Source organism: Lagenorhynchus albirostris, chromosome 4 (assembly GCF_949774975.1).
Source record: "Lagenorhynchus albirostris chromosome 4, mLagAlb1.1, whole genome shotgun sequence".
Taxonomy (NCBI): Eukaryota; Metazoa; Chordata; class Mammalia; order Artiodactyla; family Delphinidae; genus Lagenorhynchus; species Lagenorhynchus albirostris.
Genome location: NC_083098.1, coordinates 25,023,794 through 25,044,741, shown reverse-complemented (window position 1 = coordinate 25,044,741; position 20,948 = coordinate 25,023,794). Strand labels below are relative to the sequence as shown.

Here is a 20,948-nt window from a genome sequence, read left to right as displayed (position 1 = left end):
TCAGTAAACCATGTAGAGACATCCAAAGTTTAAAATAATAAAATGATAAAACAACAAAAATTATTTTAGAGTACCTCTTGATCGATGATGTTTTCAATTTGCAGAGGCTTCATTACATCAGTCACAAATTGTGGATGAGTGTAAGCATCTCTGATCTTTTCATGTAGTAGCTGGCGAACACTTCCCTTATTTAATGGAAAAATGGAATTATTTAATGGAAAAGTATAGTATTTAATGGAAAAGTACTGAAATTTTATTTCAGTATAGAACTACTCTAATTTTGAATCTTGAGAAAGTTAAGCTACATAGCAAAAGTGTATCAATTTGCCACCAGCAGATATCGATAGTATTTTGATGCTTATCCATCAGCTATGACATGTTTTGAGACTTTAAAAATTAAAAACCCACCATGTCCAAGTTAAAAAAAAAAACCAAAATCTTAAAATTTGAAAGTAGTAAATGATAGATGTTTCAGGGAAGAAATCATTAGAGACTAGGAATACTTCTAAAGGTCAATATGGATATCAACTAATCTTAGGCAATCTGTGAGCTAACACAAAATGCACGATAATATGACAGGGATAAATTTAAGATGTCTTTTAACTTGTTATTTGAGAAGAGGGCTGAGTTTGAGAACTTAAAAGCTAAGCTTATAGAAAGTATCAATGATAAAATTTTCATTGTAAGCCATGCCGTCTCAAATATTCCCAACATGAGTGAGTAGTGAGCATAGATACTGTAGTTAATAAGTTCATTACAACACCTGCAGAAATCAAAGGAGGTTAATTTCATGTTTTAAGGCTCATCCATATTGTAACATGTATCAGTGTTTTATTTCTTTTTATGACAGAATAACAGTGGCTCTACCATTTTTCATTCCCACCAGCAACATATGAGGTTCTAATTTCTCTGCATCCTCAGCAATACTTGTTATTGTCTTTCTGCTTTAAGTCATTCTAATGGATGTTATGTGGTCTCTCAATGTGGTTTTGATTTGCATTTCCCTAATGACTAACGATGCTGTGCATCTTTTCATGTGTTTATTGGCTATCTGTATATTTTCTTTGGAAAAATGTCTATTCAAATCCTTTGCCCATTTAAAAATTGAGCTGTAACAGTTCTTTATATATTCTGGATACGAGTATCTTATTAAATATATGATTTGCAAATAATTTCTCCAGTCCTGTGGGTAACTTTTCACTTTCTTGATGTCATTTGCAGCACCAAAACACATTAAGTTTTTGAAGATTTATTTTGGAAAAAGATGCCAAACAGACTTTAAAAGAGTTTCCTAGTAGTGGAAATGAATAAAGAACTGTAGTAGTCCTAAGATCTTCCTTAGCCACCTTATTACACCTGTACAGAAACTAATTTGGAGAAAATTTTTGATATAGTGTAAGATTAATGCTCTAGGTATATATACATATAAACTCTTCTTCAATAACAAAATAACAGAATAACTCACGGTTGATTTGGGACTGATTTTCTGTGGCTTATAACTGACATTTAAAACTGGTACTTCCCCTGCAAAGTAATACAAATAAATAAGACACTGAAAACGGCCCAGATCTTTAAAGTTTACTATGTGGAACAGAGTAAAAAGACTCAATATTACAACAGTACCTCCTTCATCAGGTTTAAGTCTCCCAGCAAGCATTCTGATAAACGTCGTTTTACCAGTACCTGGCAACAACACAACATACAAGAAATTGACTTGAAAGATGCTTCACATTTACAGTAAATCACTGATGTACTACTGGGTTTTAACTGAGAAATTAGTTTTGAACAAATACACTGACACTACTGAATTCTGAAGGTTATATAGAAAAATACTTGAACTTTCATGATTCATCTCTCAAGTATCATTCTAAACTAATTAGGAGGAATATAGACTAGAGTTTATGACGGCCATTTTAACAAACAGTGGTCTATAAAGTCTTGGGTTAGTTCTTGAAAGACGTATTTAGCTAAAATATCAATGCACACAATTTACTGTTAAGACAGGACAATAATTGTTATGGTTGATACCATCATCATAAAGGCCAGTTACATGAAATATTTAATTGCAACCAAGCTCAAAATTCCTGTTAACTAAAAACTGATACATTGCAACAATCTTCATAAAATTTTTTTCTTCTACAGTTTTGTAAGCTGTAAGTACACAATTCAAATCTTTTTCTAAAAATCATGAAAGCCATACCAGATATTTGGCACTCAAATTCATCTCATAACTATATTTATGATGATAATCTATTACTAAAAAGTGTTGGTAATACAACTATTTACAAAGTTAGGTTAGCCTAAATTTAAATTAAGAAAGGTTCCAAGTGGAGGAATGCAAGAAAAACATTTTAGACTAGACTGCTTCAGAACTACCAATTTATCCTTTCCTTCCTAGTCAGTTTCTAAGATGAATAAGTGCTATTCATATCAATTTATACATAGAAAAACGAGCTTAGAAAAAATCTTATTCTCACTGAAGGTTATGAAAACAAAATAAGAAATATGAACTCGATTAAATGACAGATTAAATCATATGTTGTCACAAAATGTGAACTACACTGAGAAATGTAGGAATTCAATCCAGCTCCCAGACCTATAACTGAGTCAAAGTTTTTCATGGAGTAATTAACACTCAGTTACTGGATAAACAGAACAAACTTCCGAATATCACAAAATAAGGAAAACTTACCATTTTCACCCAACATCACCATGATTTCAGAATCTGTAAACTCTCCAGCTACAATTGCTAGCTCAAACTCTCCCATCTTTTTCTTCATCCCAGGATATTTATACATACACATCTTTTTAACTTCTTCTTCATTTGCTGTCTCAGCTACTTTAAAAACAAGTGATGCATCTCTGAATCTCAAGTTTTCTGTTGGAACGTAGCCATCCAAAAAAATGTTTATGCCTGTTGGAAAGTCATTGAAATAAATTAGTAAAGATCACTTAAAGACTAAACTTTTTCCACAAAAATAAATGATCATGTAAAAGCCAAAACCCTAGGCTCTCTTGTGAGCAATCTATGCATAGATTTAAATTTCTGTGGATTTATAGCATGCAGTGTGACAACAGTGTTTCATGTACCTAATGCCAAGTTTAATTCATGTATGCCTATATACACAAAGCATAACTTTTCATTATTACGTGATTTTTATAAGATTTTTTCCATCAGATTTTATGTGAAAGCCTATGATGCCATTTCTTCTGTATTTTAAAATAAAAAATTGTAATTTTTCTCTACAAAATGATAAGTAGGTAAAATGGAATATTTTCAGATTGACATAAAATAAATTAAAATAGTTTGAGCAATAATTTTTTAAAGATGATTTAAGTTACGAATATTCATTTTCACAGGAGACATAACCATACGTTCAAGTTATGATTTACTGCATTTGTTTTCAGATTAACTTCCCAGGTTTGAAAGAAATTTATAATAACAAACTATTTCATTAACCTTTTTTTTGGCTTCACTGTACAAAAACACCATTATCTAAACAGATTTTAATAACTGAAAGTAAACTAACATACTGTACATGAAAATTCCTCCATGCTGCAGCTGTTAAGAACCACAATGGCAGGTGCACAGAAATGGAAAAGTGGATTATTTGGGAAACAGTGAAAAGATCTGTTTTTAAAGTGTTTACTATTTATAAGAGAAGGACAGTAGGTGAAGTTCCAGAAGGTCTTGAAAGAAAGTCTAAGGATATTATTCATGTCATCTGCAATTAAGAACCACATCTAGGCCTTTTCAGCCTAGAACGCAGGTGTTCAACAAATATTTATTGACAGAATAAATAGATGTTTATTCTGCCCAAATTAGCATTTTTATATCTTAAACTATTTAAAAATTACAAATGTGGGGTTAAAAAGATTAAAACCAAAAATTAAATAAAAATATAAACTTGAAGGAAACTTAGTGGCCATTTAGTCCAAGTGCCTAATTCACCAGGTAAGAAAATGAAAGCTCAGAGAAGTGACTGTGGAAAAAACACTAACAAGTCAGCTTTATACATTAATACTGCAATGTCTCTCTTGCCAATTTAAAAATGAGTTCAAGCAAAAATTCCTTTACAGTTCATAAAGAGCTTTTACATATAATGTGTTAATTTCAGTATATTAAAGGAAAGCAAAAAGATTAAGTGCAGTTTGTTACTTGAATTGTTTTAACAGATAGGGTACATTAAAAACCTCACCAGGAACTACTTCTTGGCATAGGCTTTAGACATGGCATCTATAAACGGAATTATGAAAAGTGATTGCCAGGTAGCCATGTCATTATCATCAATGCGATTCTGGAACTACTTTAGGCAGAGTAGGCATTCAATAAATACTTGCTAACTGAGGAGAATAAAACATTAATTGCTTCTGATATCATCTCTTAAGACTACTGGAAAGAAAACTGGGAAATCTCACAAATTTTCCCTTAAAATACCTACCTATCTCAAATGTATAGATAGGGACGTGAGAGCAATTCCTTCCCCACATCTTAAACTATTTATACACTTTTTATAAATTAAAAGATACCACTGCCTTTTTATGCAGAGTATGATGCAATATAATTTCTTTCTCCAAAAGTTTCTTAGGTAACTCAAAAGCAATCTCTTTGAAGAGACAGCTTTAAAAAAAAAAAAAAAGAGCCTGTTCAACCTAGGGAGCTATAAGGCTACATGAATACTTATTCTTGTAGAATATGGTATTTTTTCAAGATATGGACTAAGTAGTCCTTTTAGGTGTTCTAGATTGCCAGCTTAAGGCATAGCTGGAGAGAAGAAATGTAAAAAAGTAAAAATAGGAATGAGGAAGCAATTAAGAAAGAAATTAAAAGGAAGAAGGTGTATGAGGTAGAGAGTGCACTGATTCTGTTTCAAGAGCCACTTAGTGGTAGGCTAGTTTTTACTTTTGCCTAACTTGCTTAGGGAAGAGACATGGAAAACAGACCAGAGAGTCCCTCTTTCCTGAAAGTACAAGGAATAAGTGAAAATACACTTACTAAGCTATTTTATTAGAATTTTAGTCACTTACTAGACTATAATATACTTAACTATCTTATTAGACTTTTGTATAGTCTTAGTTTCACAAACTTAGGATACAGATAAATTTGAGACATGAAAACAAGATGAGCACTAAATCAATTTTAAGAGTTTTCCTACTGGTATTGGCCCGTCAAAGATAAAGCTGAACATGACAAGTAGTACAGTGATGCTGCAGAGGCCAAAATATAAAAGAAACTTTTAATGTAGCAAATAAATAGTGAAAGTGATAGAGCATTTTTACCCACAACAAAAACTTCTACAAAAAGACATAGGTTATGTTTAACAACTGATGTATATAACCTTATATATGTATATTCTATTGTGAGATTAAATTCCTTAAGGCCAGAGTTTTGGATAAGTAATATGACAGCAACACTTAACTACTTAGCATCAACAGCAATACATTTTCTAAGCATTAGAGTGAAAGAGAATACAGCATTGTGAAAAGTTTTTCAAGTTACCTTCTCTTACACTAAAAGGCATAGTGACAACACCATAAGCACTTGGTACGCCATATAAACAGCAGATGAAGTCAGAGAGATAGTCTAATACACTTAGATCATGCTCCACCACAATGATATATCTGAAAGTCAATATAGATTTTTATTTTAAAATGTAATATAATATATATAATTAAAATATTTAATTATAATGAAAACTTTTACATAGTTTTTTTTAAAACTACAGTGTAAATTTCAGGAAGACATATATTTTAAAAAAATTAACCGTAAAGACCATATTAAGCTTAAGTTATAAAACATTTTCTTTAAGACTCATTATCAACGTTCATATTTCAAATTGTTTTCTTAAACTAAAAGAAAAGAGTTAACATGAAATAGTGTATGAATAAATGAAATAAATGTTTTGTTAATAAACTTTAAAATAAACTTTACAAAGCAGAAACAATTATAATAGATTTAAATCAGACCTATTCTAAACTGTTTATTATGCTCTTCAATTTATGCATTAAACCCTTCTACTTGTCCTGTCTCATGCTAGCTGTAGTAAGGAATGCACAGAGAATACAACAGAATCCTCAACCTGAGAATTTTCACTTCAGCTGTGGAGACAAGGAATAGATATGAAACAATACCAAAAAACACTACGTTAGCAAAATGTTTTTACAGGTAATAAAAATCTAGTGACGGTAAGAAAGAAAATAGGTTAGTGTGTGTACTGGAGCACTTTATAAACGGGATGGGCTATGACATGACTTTTCAAGTGGTAAGAAAAATGTATTGCTAGTATAGAAACTATTAGGCAAATAATAATCATAAAGCTTTTACGCATCTTATTCCTATTCAACTTAGCTCAAGATGTTCAAAAAGCAACGTCCTACAGACACCTAAAATTCTTTTTTTTTTAAACATCTTTATTGGAGTATAATTGCTTTACAATGGTGTGTTAGTTTCTGCTTTATATAAAATTCTAATTTATCAGCTTCCTGTACAAATAAAAACTAACCAGCCATATTTTTATTGATGGAATCACTACTCCCATAAAAAAAAGACTCAATTTTATTTGCAATCATATATTGTTTAAATTGTGAAGCATGTCTAATTCATTCTTTTCTTTCTCTATCTAGATTCTAATTCAGGCTGCCATTTCTATCAATATTGTTATAGGCTTTTAACAAACCTCATTTTCTTCAGGTCCCCAGATGTGGCTCTCAGTTCCAAATGAAACACATTAACATCTTCAGACTTTAAGACCTTCCAAAACTTTAGCTACTATAGATCTTCCTCAATTTATAAGGTTACACCTGATAAACCCATCGTCATTTGAAAATGCATTTAATACGCCTAATCTAACAAACATCATACTTAGCCTAGCCTACCTGAAATGTGCTCAGAACACTTATATTAGCCTACAGTTGGGCAAAATCATGTAACATAAAGCCTATTTTATAATAAAGTGTTGAGTATCTCACGTAATGTATTGAATACTGTACTGAAAGTGAAAAACAGAATGGTTGTAAGGGTACCAGCTGTTTACCCTCGTGCTCATGTGGCTGACTTGAAGCTGTGGTTTGCTGTCATTGCCCAGCATCAGAAGATAATATCGTACTGCCTATCGCCAGACCGGGAAAATATCAAAATTCAAAATTTGAAGTACAGTTTCTACTGAATGTGTATTGCTTTCACAATATTGTAAAGTCGAATAATTGGTCAACTGAACCACAGCATCTGTATTTCTTTTATTTCATTTATATATAGGACACACTGAAAAATGGCTCTTTGCTTGTTTCCTGAATAATCTACCCTTCTATCCCTGTGTGTCTAAGGGTGGTCTATCATTTCAATGGTCTAAAATCCTGCCTAAAATCCTCACCTGCTGAAATTCTACATAACCCTTTCATGGTTCACCTCCAATTCTACCTCTAGAGTAGGAACACCCTTCTTAATATGCAAATAAATTTTTGCCCACTGTTGAATGTGGTGAGCATCAATAAATATTTATCCTGCCTTGGTATCTTTATTGGCAATGTTCCATTATCTGGAATAATTCTCTGCTTTTTTACCATTAAAATCTTCAAGGCCAAGTATAAGGCAGCATAGTTATTATCTAGTGGCTTTTAATGTGCTTTGAAAAGAAGAAAAAAATAAGTCACACCTCCTGCCTTCCCTACTTTCAAATGGAGCTTATGCAGAAGTCCAAAATGTTAAAAAAGATTTAGGAGAGCCACGCTAATTTTCTGAGGGTTTGGGAAGAAACAATAATCTGCAACATGAGAAATGTATGCTATGAAAATTTACACCCTACACTTAATTTTGGGTTATCTGTTGGTTTTTAATCTTCCTCTCGCATTACTGTTCCCCTCTCTAATCCATCCTCTATTTCTTGTTGTTTATCGGAGGATATGATCTTCAAAATCTTTTTACAGCATTAAAGACTGAATGTATGCCTTGATATGTTGTAGAATTTCAGGATGCAGATATACTTCCTGTAACTTTTTATTATCAGTCTATCACTACAAAGAAATTATTTTGACCCTATACCTATAAAAATGAGACCCAGCACATCTGAGAAAATCTAACAATCATTTTCTTCACTTTGTCAATCTAACCTGTTTTGGCATGTTATCCCTTTTACAACTATGGTTACTGCCCTCTCATAATATAGAATGTAGTGATTTGGCTGAATATTGAAATACATGTCACCTGGTTGTAAATTATTATCCTTTTAGCTTTTTCATTATGGTTAAAGCATTATATAGTATTAAAAAAATTATGTGTAAATGTAGACAATATCTATCATATTCATTTCAGTAAAACAAAGGAATATAAAAATGTTTTATAAAAAGGTATTAGGATTGAGAACTACTGACTTGACTGCTTATGTATTCTTTAATTTACCTTATCCTGAAGTCCCTGAATATTGGGACATTTTATACTCTTACTTCTCCCAAAGAGGCTATCATAATGCCCTGGTCTAAGAATGAAGTGAAAATTATGGCTACGCTTTGGCTCAACTAAGACTGTCTCTTTACCACTGATATTCCAAGTTTTACTTCAAGGTATGTACATGGATCATTTGCTCCTTGAATCTATGGAGTCAAGTTTTCCAATTCTGGAAAATACCCAGCCATGACCTTTTCATAGCTTTATTTTTCAGACTCCTATTAAGACATATGTAAATCATCTTCTCATTCTATTCTCTCTTATCCCATTCTCCATGTCTCTGAACCTCCCTTCTGTATTTCAATCTTATTCTCTCTCTGCTGTATCCTGGTAGCTTGCTCAGACCAACTTTTCCAGTTTCTCACACTCTTTTCTGTTGTACCTAACCTGTCTAATCTGTCCAGTGAGTTTTCAATGTCATGACTATACTTTTAATTTCTAGATTTGTTTGGGTTTTTTAAACATTTACCTGTTGCTTTTTTGTAGTATCATATTCTTAGTTTTAAATCTTCATGTTTTAAATTATTTTAAATATTATTTTACAGTCTCTTTGAGAATGTCACTCGAAGTTCCTGAAAGTCTAAATCCTGCTGTTTGTTGTGTCTACTGACTCATTTGTAGACAGTTTCCTCCTATCATTTATAACCCTGGGCTTAAAGCTCTTGAGTCTTTACCTGTAGAAATCCTGTGTGACCAGGGTTGAGGGCATATGCTTCCAGAGTGGTTTTATATTTGCTTCATCTAGGTACCACAGAACTAAAGATTCTAGGGCCCTCTTGTTATGTTACTTTCTTAACATGGATGGTTCTTAGACTCCCCTGATCACATAAATTTCAATTCCATATCCATGTGAGCTGCCAGTCCCTAAAGAGATCTGAAGGGGAGCCAGCCCTCCATTTCCAAGAATCTCAGTGAGTGACAGGTATATGTTTCCTTGACATCCTCCTGTGTTTGCTCTTTTGCTGAGAAAGCAGTCGTTTGAGTCCCGGCATTTTGTGTGATAATTCAATACAAGGCCTTGCTTCTTGCCCACAAGTGGCTGTTAAAGCTCAAGACTTACTACAGAGACAAGCAACGTCCCCTCAAGAAAGCCATCCTTGTTCTTCCCCTGTAATTTACAGTTTTCTCTTTGGTTTTTTGATCCCTAGGGATTTCTCTTGCTCTGTTGTAAGATCAGCTATGAATTAAATCAGCTACTAAAGAGAGGAACAGAAAAAAGCCCTGGGTTCTTGCCATATCATAAATTGGAAACCTAGAAATAACTAGCTTTTCTGACCTTAAAACATCTTCATCTGCAAAATGGGAATACCACCTAAAGATTCTTACTTACAAGATTACTAAGGCGCAAATGAGATAATGGATATAAAAACTCTGCAAACTACAAAAGCACCCTACAAATACAGGACGTTGTGATTACTTAACAGAAGTTTTTAAGACCTCCCTTGTGCTCAGTAAGACCTGGGAAACCGGAATTACTCTGTTCTAAAATTGTGTGTATGAGTGACATACCCATTTGAGGATCTGGTAAAAGTTAAGGATCTGCTTCCCAGAAATCCATACATATATGCCAAAATTTGCATATCATTACAGAGTATTCTTAGGCTCCCTGGAAACAGGTATGGTAGTAAATGGATCTTGCATTAAGAATCTCTTTTCTAGATAGAGGAAGGTAAGTTCAAGGGATAGCTCCAAAAACCAAGATGGAAAACACGCACATATATGTGACATTGATGGTCCCAGTGTTTAAACTTTAGAAATCTGTGAAAGTCCTCAAACAAAACAGCACAGGCATATACCAAATCTGTACTTACCTATCTGGATTTATTAGAGATCGTATAGTAATAGCAGCCTTTAAACGCTGCTTGACATCTAGGTAACTAGAAGGTTCATCAAACATGAAACTATGAAAAAAAAAGCAAACATAATAATTTGAAAGGCAAGTATGATAAAATTCTATCTTGCACGTTATTTTAAAGCACTGAGATATAGTTTCTGATTTAACAACAACAAAAATCCCCTTATAATACTGAGGAGCCCACCCCATAACGGTAAAAATTTTTGTATTCTGTTCAGAAGTAGAAGGAAGAAAATAAATTACGAAAGGCAGGACTGCATATCAAGTCTGGGGAGAGACTCCTAGATTAGGCTAACTTACAAACTGTTATCTCCTCATGAAAAATATTCTGATATATTCCGAAGTAATTCAGAGGGCTCTCTTAATTGGCTAAAGTCAGTTGCACTAAAGCAAACAGAGTCTTTGGAAAGGAAGGCTCTGCCCAGAATTACAGAATACTTTATGGAGAAAAACTAGCCTGCATTGGATGCCAGAGTAGAAGTATGGAAAAAGACGAGAGCAAAAACTATCTGGGAGAAGAGAGGCATTAAAAGGTAGAAAGGAAACTCGCCTTTTCCACTTCCTTCTTCTCTCTCACATGGCAAGCCACCCTGATTTAGGATAACCTAAAAAACCTGATTTTCCACTTAAGCTACGGAAAACCTTGCCGGCCTGGTAGGAGAGCTTCATCTTAAAAAAATGTCCTTCTTATGTATAAAGAGAGTTTACAAAATAAACAGCTGACTTCAGATTAAAGAGCTCCAGAACCCATAAGTTGTAAGGTACTTACCTAAATGAATTTTTTACCCCTGATGGAATAACAGGGAAATGGGCAATGGATGCACAATTGCTTCAACATCTGACCTCAAAGTTAAAACATTAGATACTCTTCCTATTAATTTCTCTCAAACCACTGCTCTATTAGCAGCATTATAAACAAAAACTCTAAAGTAGGGATAAGATTTACAAAAAGTATAAAGTAACCTACATATCAGCTTTCTGTATACAAACGACAGCACAGGCAAATCTCTGCAACTCTCCTCCTGAAAGATCTTCAACATTGCGTTCTTTTAGATGGGTTAAATCTACAAAGAACATAGAGGCATTGTGTTCAATGTTATTTTATTTTACCTCTTCAAGGTAAAATGTATATTGCAAGTCATTCTCTGTTTGAATGTTTCTGTTGAAAATACGACAACTACTAGAGATTTTTTCCATTTATTTCAGTAATCCATATAAAGATACCTATCTTTATGAGTTAAGTTCAGGGCCTATTAAAACACATACACAAAATAAACACTTACCGAGCTGCTGACATACAATTGCTTGTGTCTTTGTTTCATCTTTTCGGTCCAAAATACACCCCACTGTCCCCTGCCATAATATATCAGAAATAGTATTATTTTCCTTCAATACTAAAATTCCCTCACTATTAAAAAGAGTCACAAAATAAAACAAGTTTACTTTATCTTTTATATGTCCACCAATATCTGTAATACCCACTAAATTTCTCCTAAAAAGCAACTGACCTTTGCAGCCTTGGGAATCTGGTCTACATACTGAGGTTTGATAATGGCTTTTAGGTCATCTTCAAGAATCTTGGTAAAGTAATTCTGCAATTCAGATCCACGGAAGTAAGTCAAAATTTCTTGCCAATCAGGTGGGTCCTAGAAATATATGTATAATTACCTGAATTTAATAATACAGTTGCAAAGAGGATGAATGTTATACAAAATAGAAGACATATCCAAACAGAATACCTCTGCTTCTAAGATAATATTACAGGTGGATTTAATTTCAAATCAAGAAAACACCAACTCATAACAGTTTATGAAAGCTCAGAATTATCAATTAAGCAGCATTAACAGATTTTACCTAAAAAGGAGTTTCATTTATAGTTTCTCAGCATTAATTCCACAAATAATCTTGAAAATAAGAACATTAAAAAATAAAATCACACATACTCTCTCCTTCATAGCCTCATAAAACTGAACCAAGATATTCATTTTTATAAGGTGGTAATACATACATCATATTTTCCAAGGTTTGGCTTTTGCTTTCCTGCTAAAATTTTTAAAGCAGTTGACTTTCCAATACCATTAGTTCCAACTAATCCCAAAACTTCACCTGGACGAGGAATGGGCAACCTGTCATAAGTGTACAAAAATAATAAGACAACTCAGACTTATGTAGAAAAAGTGACGTAATACCAGAATGATGTATTTTAATGCGCTTGCACTCCACACACATTCATTAATAAGACAAAAGAGATATATGCCAGATATTACTGGCTATTAGGAAAAAACAGCAGCCAAGATTAACTTAAACTGTTGTTAGGAATGCATCCATGACTAACATTACTCCAAATTTTATTTATTCAACTTTCACTCAAAGTCTATTCTAAAGTAACAATTTTTCTTTCCAGATAAGGCTCAGTTTTAATGTATAATAAAATGGTTTGGTAGAAAATTGCACAGCAGGTGCAACCTCACACTGTCTTTCTTTTTTTTGGCCTGCCATTTACTTACAAGGAGAGAAGTGCCACATCAACCAGAAGTATTCCACTCATTCTCCCTGCTGCAGTAGGCCCCTTAAAGCTGGCAGGTTGAGAAATACCCTTTTATTAGTTAAATCTAGACTCCTAGATTCAAAATATTAGTGTTCAGCAGATTAAAAACCTCAAAGAATGCGTCATTAACAATATATGTCGAAGTCCAGAGTAATATTCTCTGTAGATTACGAGATTAATAGATAAATAAAATCAAGATGAGTTCCCTTAAAAGTATTCTGGGGATAAGGATATTATTAACAACAGTGATTCTCACCCCCAACTGTATATTAGAATCACTGGGAGCCTTTTCAACTTACTAAGTCCAGACTGTACATCCAGAGATAAGATGTAATTCAACTGGGCTGAAATTACCTGGGCATTAGTAGTTTTAAAAAGACCCTCAGGTAATTTTAATGTTAGCTAGAATGAACCACTGACATATACAGTATGATTCTGCATGATGTTATAATACTGTATTTTGCTTTAGTGGATGTAAAAGTTAATACCACTTTTTTTCCATTTTTGTTATTTCTCTGAAAATTCCAAATGGATTTACTCTTGACTGAAATAAAGAAGAATGTTGACTTGGAAATATACCTGTGAAGCTTGAAGGCGTTGGCACAGTATCGATGTGTTGTTTCTTTTTCCAAGTTGCTTGGTAGATTGACAATTGATAAGGCACCAAAGGGGCACTTCTGTTATTTAAAGAATTAATTTTCTGTTAATTCTTAGAAATATAGGCATGACTAAAATGAACAGATGAAGAAATTTTTATAATTTATCTTCCAAAAGTGGGAGTTTCACATAGACGTAAAGTATTGTTTCATTTCCTATCCTTTGCTTAAAAAAGTTAAGTTCCTTGAAGGCAAGAATCATATCTAATAATTCTGCATTCCCCCTAGTGACTGGTATAATCCTGGACATTTAATGTGTTTAATACTTACTGCAAAACCTTAGAGAACTGGAGGCTTTTGTATGAGAAGGTTAAGAGCAAGATAAAACACGGTTATTAAGCATACAGTTCCATATTCAGTCAATGAGAAACGCCTTCCCCTTATCTTCTTCTCCCTGTCTCTGTATGCTTCCATTTCTACCTTGTAAAGTCCTTTAAGGTCATGGATTGTACCTTTCTTGGTCTACTTATGTCCCAACAACAGCTAGCATAGTATTTGCACAGAGCAAGGACTAACATCTTTCCATTGTGATTTGTAACCATCCCATATGAAAAAGATACTTCATATTCCAATTGAGAAAATTCACATAAAAAACCTCATAGAAAAACTTATTCAAACAATAAGTGACAATCAATCAGATAAATGCCCAAGGAACAAGAATGGCAAGAACTGGAAGGTGATTTAAGAGTGGTAACGTGGCTAGAAAAATTTCTCAGCAGTACAGATAACTATAAAGGTACAACCAAAGAGTATAACCTCAGATTAGAAATCTGTTCAGCAGAACTGTTGAATGAGCTCAGGGGACTAATTCAAGTCTCTGTATATAAAGATTTCAGGGAATTCCCATTTCCTAAGTTACAAGAACATAGAGGCTTAAGAAACAACACTCTTTGTTTGTTTTCTAGCAAAATAATCACCAACCTCTAAAAAAAATTATTAATTCTTTACACGAGATTTTTTCTGCAAACGGAATTACCTCCATTTACAGAATCCTCTATTACTCCATCAATGTACATAAAATGCTTACAGGCTGCAAGTAATTTAAACTTCTCTTAATCTACAAAGAAAAAAATAGCCACATTGCTCATATATGTGGTGCATTACAAGTATCTTAGTGTTCAGGGGGTATACACTACCCGCCCCCCGCAAACAATTCATCACATCAGTTTCTTTTCAGCCACTGAATTGCATACCCCAAATTCTGGAATCTCGTTTTTTTATAGCAGTGAGGAAAGAAAATAAAATCGAATATACTGTTCAAAATAAGATTTCCACCACCCAAAACACTGGCAGGCAAATAATAAAAGATTAGTAAGTATTTGCTGGAAGAAATATCTCCTGCTTATATTTTAAAAACAAGAAAAAAACGCTTTCAGGTACCAAGCCTGGTACTTCTGGATACTTAACCGAGGATTCAGAAACCAATGTAAAATACACAAACCTTATTAGAAAAAATAACAGATGGTATCCATATTTTGGGAAATCTCCTTTCTAAAATATATTATCTGTAAATAAAAATAATTTAAGAACTTTATACACTGGCTCCTAAATATCTTTTATGAACTAAAGTTGGAAATCCATCATTCTTTAGTAAAATACCCTATTCAAACCATTCAGTATAACAAAAACTGAGGTATTTTGAAAAATTACACTATTGGGATAAATCCAACAATAGAAGAATGTATAACACAGCAAAAGCAGTACTTAAGGATTAGGTTAAATTAAAAAAATTTTTGGCTGTGTCCATTTTTATTTAAAAGTGTGAATTTAGGGGCTTCCCTGGTGGCGCAGTGGTTGAGAGTCCACCTGCCGAGCAGGGGACACAGGTTCATGCCCCGGTCCAGGAAGATCCCACATGCCGCAGAGCGGCTGGGCCCGTGAGCCATGGCCGCTGAGCCTGCACGTCCGGAGCCTGTGCTCCGCAACGGGAGAGGCCACAACAGTGAGAGGCCTGTGTACCGCAAAAAAAAAAAAAAAAAAAAAGTGTGAATTTTAAATTAAACACAGGGACTTCCCTGGTGGCGCAGTGGTTAAGACTGCGCTCCCAATGCAGGAGGCCCAGGTTCGTTCCCTGGCCAGGGAACCGGACCCCACGTGCATGCCACAACTAAGAGTTTGCATGCCACAACTAAGGAGCCCTTGAGCCACAACTAAGACCCGGCACAGCCAAATAAATAAATAAATAAATTTAAAAAATAAAATTAAACACAGACTTGAAAAAAATGTATGTAATATGACTCATATTTTTTATATTTCAAAAAAGTTCTGGTAAAGACTTGGAGAATGTCCTTCTCATAAAAGGGTGAAAAAAAATTAATTTTGGTTGGAAATGGCTTTACGAAGTTTGCATAACTTTTATTATTATTTTTTAAGGATAACTGTTAAGTGGGGTGGTTAATTAATTGAAAAAGCAATAATAATATTGATATAAGAAGACTATTTTTCTGAATTTGTATTCTTTATTCAATGTTTTATATTTGGCTCTAAAAATAGTTATAATGTACTCAGAAGTTTTAGATTTCATTTTTAGGTTACAAATTTGATCCAATAAATAAAATATCACTTACTTTAATACAAATACCACAACCAATACAAAGAGTTTCAGAAATCCATGCTATTTTGCTCTGGGGGACAACCTCTATGCATAATTTTCCTGGCAAAGGAAAAGATAGAATTAAGTCATTTCTTCTGATGTTCTAATTTTCTGAACACTGTTATTTCAGCAATTCTGGTTCCAAATTTCCATACAGAATCAAGTTTTCAAAAAGAAAGGCCACAGAAAGAAATATAAATCAGTGCTTTGGATAGATTACTGAACTTAACTACTTATATGAATACTCTTGTCAGGCAAGGCAGAGATGACTCTAATATGCTTATTTGTTTAATCTACTACAGGAAGAAAATATGCTAATAAAAATACAGCAGATTCTAAAACAGCTTTACTTTTAAGCTGACTGACCTGAATATATAATCCATAAAATATGCCTTGAAAATGGTAATGTACACCAGATAAGGGAATGAAATACGTTAGCTAAAGCTCCCCAAAGGTATGTGGACATCTAATACACAAACAAAATTAAACCTGGCATTAGGGATATTAATAATGGAATTTCTGAATAGCACGGTAGACTGTAACACATGACATCTAAATTTCCTTTTAAGATTTAGTAAGCTTATACCTCACTAGTATATTTAAAGTAAAAATTATTTAGTTTAGCCCTTAAAGACGACCAACAAGTCATCAATTCTGAATGGTCGTAAATTTATTTACTCTTGAAAATATAGCAAAACCTCATGAATAGTCATTCATATTAAGCTTTTTTTTTTTTTTTTTTTTAAGGAGAATACTATCAAATATCAATACAAACATCTTGGCAGTCCTTTCTTCATCACTTAAAGTAACCATAGGATTTTGTAGGACAGTAAGAATCTCAGTAATTTGAACTCTGGTTTGATTTTGTGTTCAATGAACTTAAACAGGATCATTTAGTCACAAAGCATTAAAAGAAATTTAGAACAAAATCTGGTCTTATTTTTACATTTTAAAGAAACTAACGGGGGAGAAAAGTATATACTAAAGCCTAGAGAACCATAAAGACAGTATATTCCTTTTAAAACCTTCTCTTATCCTTAAATGATCCACAGAACAGCTTACCCATTCGAACCACAGGGCAACTCTTTTTGCACTCCTGCCGACACTTCTTAGGTTTACATTTGTCATGGTTGACAATAGCAATTCTTGTTAATTTATCCGCCATAATTCTAAGGAAGTAACAATATCCAGTTCCTCTATTAAAGAAAAATTAACAAAATTATGGCATAGTCAATGCAATTAGTTAAGAGAAATAAGTCACAGGCATAAAAAGTTAGACAGGAGGAGATAAGTTATCACTATATTCAGATATTAATACCTGGAACTAGTTTAAAAAAACTAGTAAAAGCAATAAAATAATTTGGTAAGGCTGGAAAAACAAAATTTTACATATAGTCCATTCATCAGAAGATTTATATAATGAAGGAAAAAATACCACTTTCAACAGTCAGAAAAAAGAAAAGATCTAGGGATCAACTTAACAAGATATATATACACATGTGCGGAAACTTTCAAAATACCAATGAAAGACACAAAAGACCTGAACAAGTAGAATGACATGCTGTCTCAGTTTTCACAATAAAGAATAGTCAATATCAGAGATTTCAACCTTCCCTGAATTTATATATTTAATCCAATCTCAAGGAGAAAAAAAAAAACTGAATCAGACAAATCAAATCTAAAGCTCTTATACAAAAAGAAAAGTATTAAGAGCCAGGGAAATGGAAAAGAGCAAGGGGGAAGAGGGAACCTACACTTGACCTATGAAAAAAATGATATAAGGCCTCAGAAATCGATGCTGATACCAGTGTATGAACACAGACCAATGAAACAGAATAGTAAGACTTGACATGAAAACATACATATGATAAAGGTGTTTACTTCCTCCCTCAAACTAAGCATCACTTCATGGCTTAGCCATCTGACTACAATGCACTACTGATGGAAATGGCAAATGATTATTAAGGGTGTAACCATCATGTTGGTCAACTGGAAAAAGTAAAAACTGCTTTACCTGGGAATTTACAATATGGCCATGATGAATTTTATGTTAACGGCACTGAAATGAAAAGGAGACCAAGTAACTATATGTATATACTCACTTTTGGAGCTTTTTAAAGTCTTGATATTTAACAGCACCATCAATTATGTAGTTGAGGTCAAAGTTAACTTAATCTTTTATAATATTGGGCTTAGTGATTGACATTAATTTTCTTAGAATGTGATTAAAGTAAGTAATTCGAAAAAGTGCCTTACTACTCCAGTTTATTCCAATATGTAATGAAAGAACCTGAAGCCAAAAGATTATTGACCAACAAAGACATTCTGTTGGCTTTTTCTATCAATGACTGTGATCCTCTATCTAGATTTTTCTTGACAGACTGCTTCCTCTTATAGAACACTCCAGTCCTTCTCATAACCCCTCAATATCATTAGGCTTGGAGGGGAATAAAAGATCTTGCTCCTCAGTACCGCTCCCAGACGATTCTCTCTCCTCACTAAAAACAGCCACTTTTGCCTCTTAGGTCATCCACCCGCTTTAGTCATTTACCGACCATCAGATCACTCCCTCCCATTCTTTGAAATTTCGGCCCTTAGCTAATGTTCACTCTAACAACTCTTGTCATAACTCTTGGTGATTTTAATATGTTCATAGATGATCCTTCTATTAACAGCCTGTCATCTCAGTCCATTAACCTCTCTCCTCTAGTGATCTTGTCTTTCACCCTACCATAGCCACTCATTCCTTTGGTCAAATCCTTCACCTTGTCATTACAAATAACTGCGTTTTCTCCATAACCTACCTTTCAAATACCCCATTCTCCAACCACCATCCCTATCTTTTCAGTTCACCTCTCTCATACACAACAATCCAACAACCCCTTGAACTCCCCCATTCCTCAGACCTAACATTATCTCTCAATTCTACCACATTTCCACTGTCCTTCAGCCTTTTGTATCTTTGTATCTCTGTACCCACCTAAAATTCCGTTGTCAATCACTTACACCCTCATCTATAATCCTGGTTAAGCACAACTCTTCACCTGCACACATGCAGCAGAAAATGGGAAGAGAAAAAACAAAACCATGCTGACTAGTATCATCTCAAGTGAAACTATGCCAACCAGCAACCATACTATGTATTTCCATAGCTAAGTCCCTTTGCAAACTAAAAGATATCTGCTAAGGAGAATGTTCCAACAATTCTCTCTCATGTCTTTCACATCATCAACTATTCTTTCCACTGGCTTATTCCCATCAGCATTCAAACACTACATTATCTGACCCCATCTTCCTCCATTGCTTCATTTCTCCTTCCTTTTATAGCGAGACTACGTAAAAGAGTTGCCTATAGTCAGTGTTTCAAATTTCTTTCTAGGTATTTTCTCTGGAATCCATTCCAGCCTTTAGTGCCCATCATTCTATCAAAACAACTTGTCAGGTTATCACTGTTTTTCACATGGCTAAAGCAAATGGTTGTCAATCTTTGCTTCAGGGTCTTGGCCTTTCTGCTCCCTCTGCCTATAATGCTATTTCCCCTAGTGAGTCACATGGCTCACTCCTTCAAGTCTTTAATGTTTATTCTCAGTGAGCCTTCTCTAGCTATATTACCAAAAAATATAAAACTCTCTTGTTTTATTCTTCTCCTTAGCTCTTTCTACTATAAGACATAGTATATATTTCATATATATGTGTATATATGGTATATGTACACGTTTACTGTGTGTATGTATATATATATATATATATATGCATTTATATATTTTCTCTCTACACACAGACAATATTTTTCCCTCTCCAAGCAGAAGGTACTCCATCATGAGTGCAGGAATTTTTGTCTGTCTGTTTATCCCAGTGGCTGGACCAGTGCCTACCACATAGTAGGAGCTCAAACATTTCCGCTGAATGAAATGAGAAAATGAATTTAGACATAGTAAATCATTTTCCTGTAGGTTATAACAACTTCAGGAGTCTTGCAAGTTAACAATATTTTACAGTGACAGTTATCCACTAAAGTATATTATTGGAAAAAAAAGTCACCCAAAAGGTGACTAAAATTTTATGTAATAAACAGTTACGCTGATAGGTTCACTTTACCCCTTTATAACCTTTAGAAATTGGTCCAGGCAGGCCTCCTAAAGATTAGAATAAGAAGAAAATAAATGACTTTTGAACTGCTACAAAAAAGCTATCATTCTGAAAGTGCCAACTCCCTGGAAACTGAAGACTCTTTAGTTAGCTATTAAAATAAAACTGGACACCATATTAATTATGGTGAATGAGCATGATGAATTCCCCTATAGGGGATAAATCTTCATTGATTTATCAATGAAACTGCTTACGTTAAAGTTTATTTCTGCCAAACTACTAAAATGTTTCACCTACTATTTCAAACCATTTAAAAAACCAAATGACTATAAAAGGTGATTTTTATAAAATAAAAACCTACCAGAGATGGTTAATAAGCTGATTTATATTAAAAAAGTGATAAGGGCTTCCCTGGTGGGGCAGTGGTTGAGAGTCCGCCTGCCGATGCAGGGGACACGGGTTCGTGCCCCGGTCCGGGAGGATCCCACATGCCGCGGAGCGGCTGGGCCCGTGAGCCATGGCCGCTGGGCCTGCGCGTCCGGAGCCTGTGCTCCGCAGCGGGAGAGGCCACAGCAGTGAGAGGCCCGCGTACCGCAAAAAAAAAAAAAAAAAGTGATAAATTATAATACATTTAAGAAAAATGAATACAGATTCTTTGTAGAACTGTTAATTAACAGTGTAAACACTATTATTAATTAAATTTCTATGTTAGTTTCAAGAATTGGCAAGAAAGAGCCCCTCCTTTTTTTTTCAATGAAAGACATAGC

General features: G+C 33.9%; 1 protein-coding gene across 1 annotated transcript in view; it reads right to left on the bottom strand.

The window, feature by feature from the left end:
• The window catches only part of ABCE1 (ATP binding cassette subfamily E member 1), a 37,961-nt gene that overhangs the window by 15,046 nt on the left and 1,967 nt on the right, over nt 1–20,948 (bottom strand). The window contains exons 2-14 of the mRNA XM_060147697.1: nt 17,155–17,288; nt 16,067–16,152; nt 13,423–13,520; nt 12,304–12,421; nt 11,804–11,941; nt 11,579–11,648; nt 11,263–11,359; nt 10,252–10,341; nt 5,501–5,622; nt 2,693–2,914; nt 1,624–1,683; nt 1,466–1,524; nt 75–185 (exon numbers count right to left, since the gene is read on the bottom strand). Coding sequence (XP_060003680.1) covers nt 75–185; nt 1,466–1,524; nt 1,624–1,683; nt 2,693–2,914; nt 5,501–5,622; nt 10,252–10,341; nt 11,263–11,359; nt 11,579–11,648; nt 11,804–11,941; nt 12,304–12,421; nt 13,423–13,520; nt 16,067–16,152; nt 17,155–17,257 — 1,374 coding nt within the window. The 5' untranslated portion in view covers nt 17,258–17,288. The remainder of the gene's footprint in view (nt 1–74; nt 186–1,465; nt 1,525–1,623; nt 1,684–2,692; nt 2,915–5,500; nt 5,623–10,251; nt 10,342–11,262; nt 11,360–11,578; nt 11,649–11,803; nt 11,942–12,303; nt 12,422–13,422; nt 13,521–16,066; nt 16,153–17,154; nt 17,289–20,948) is intronic.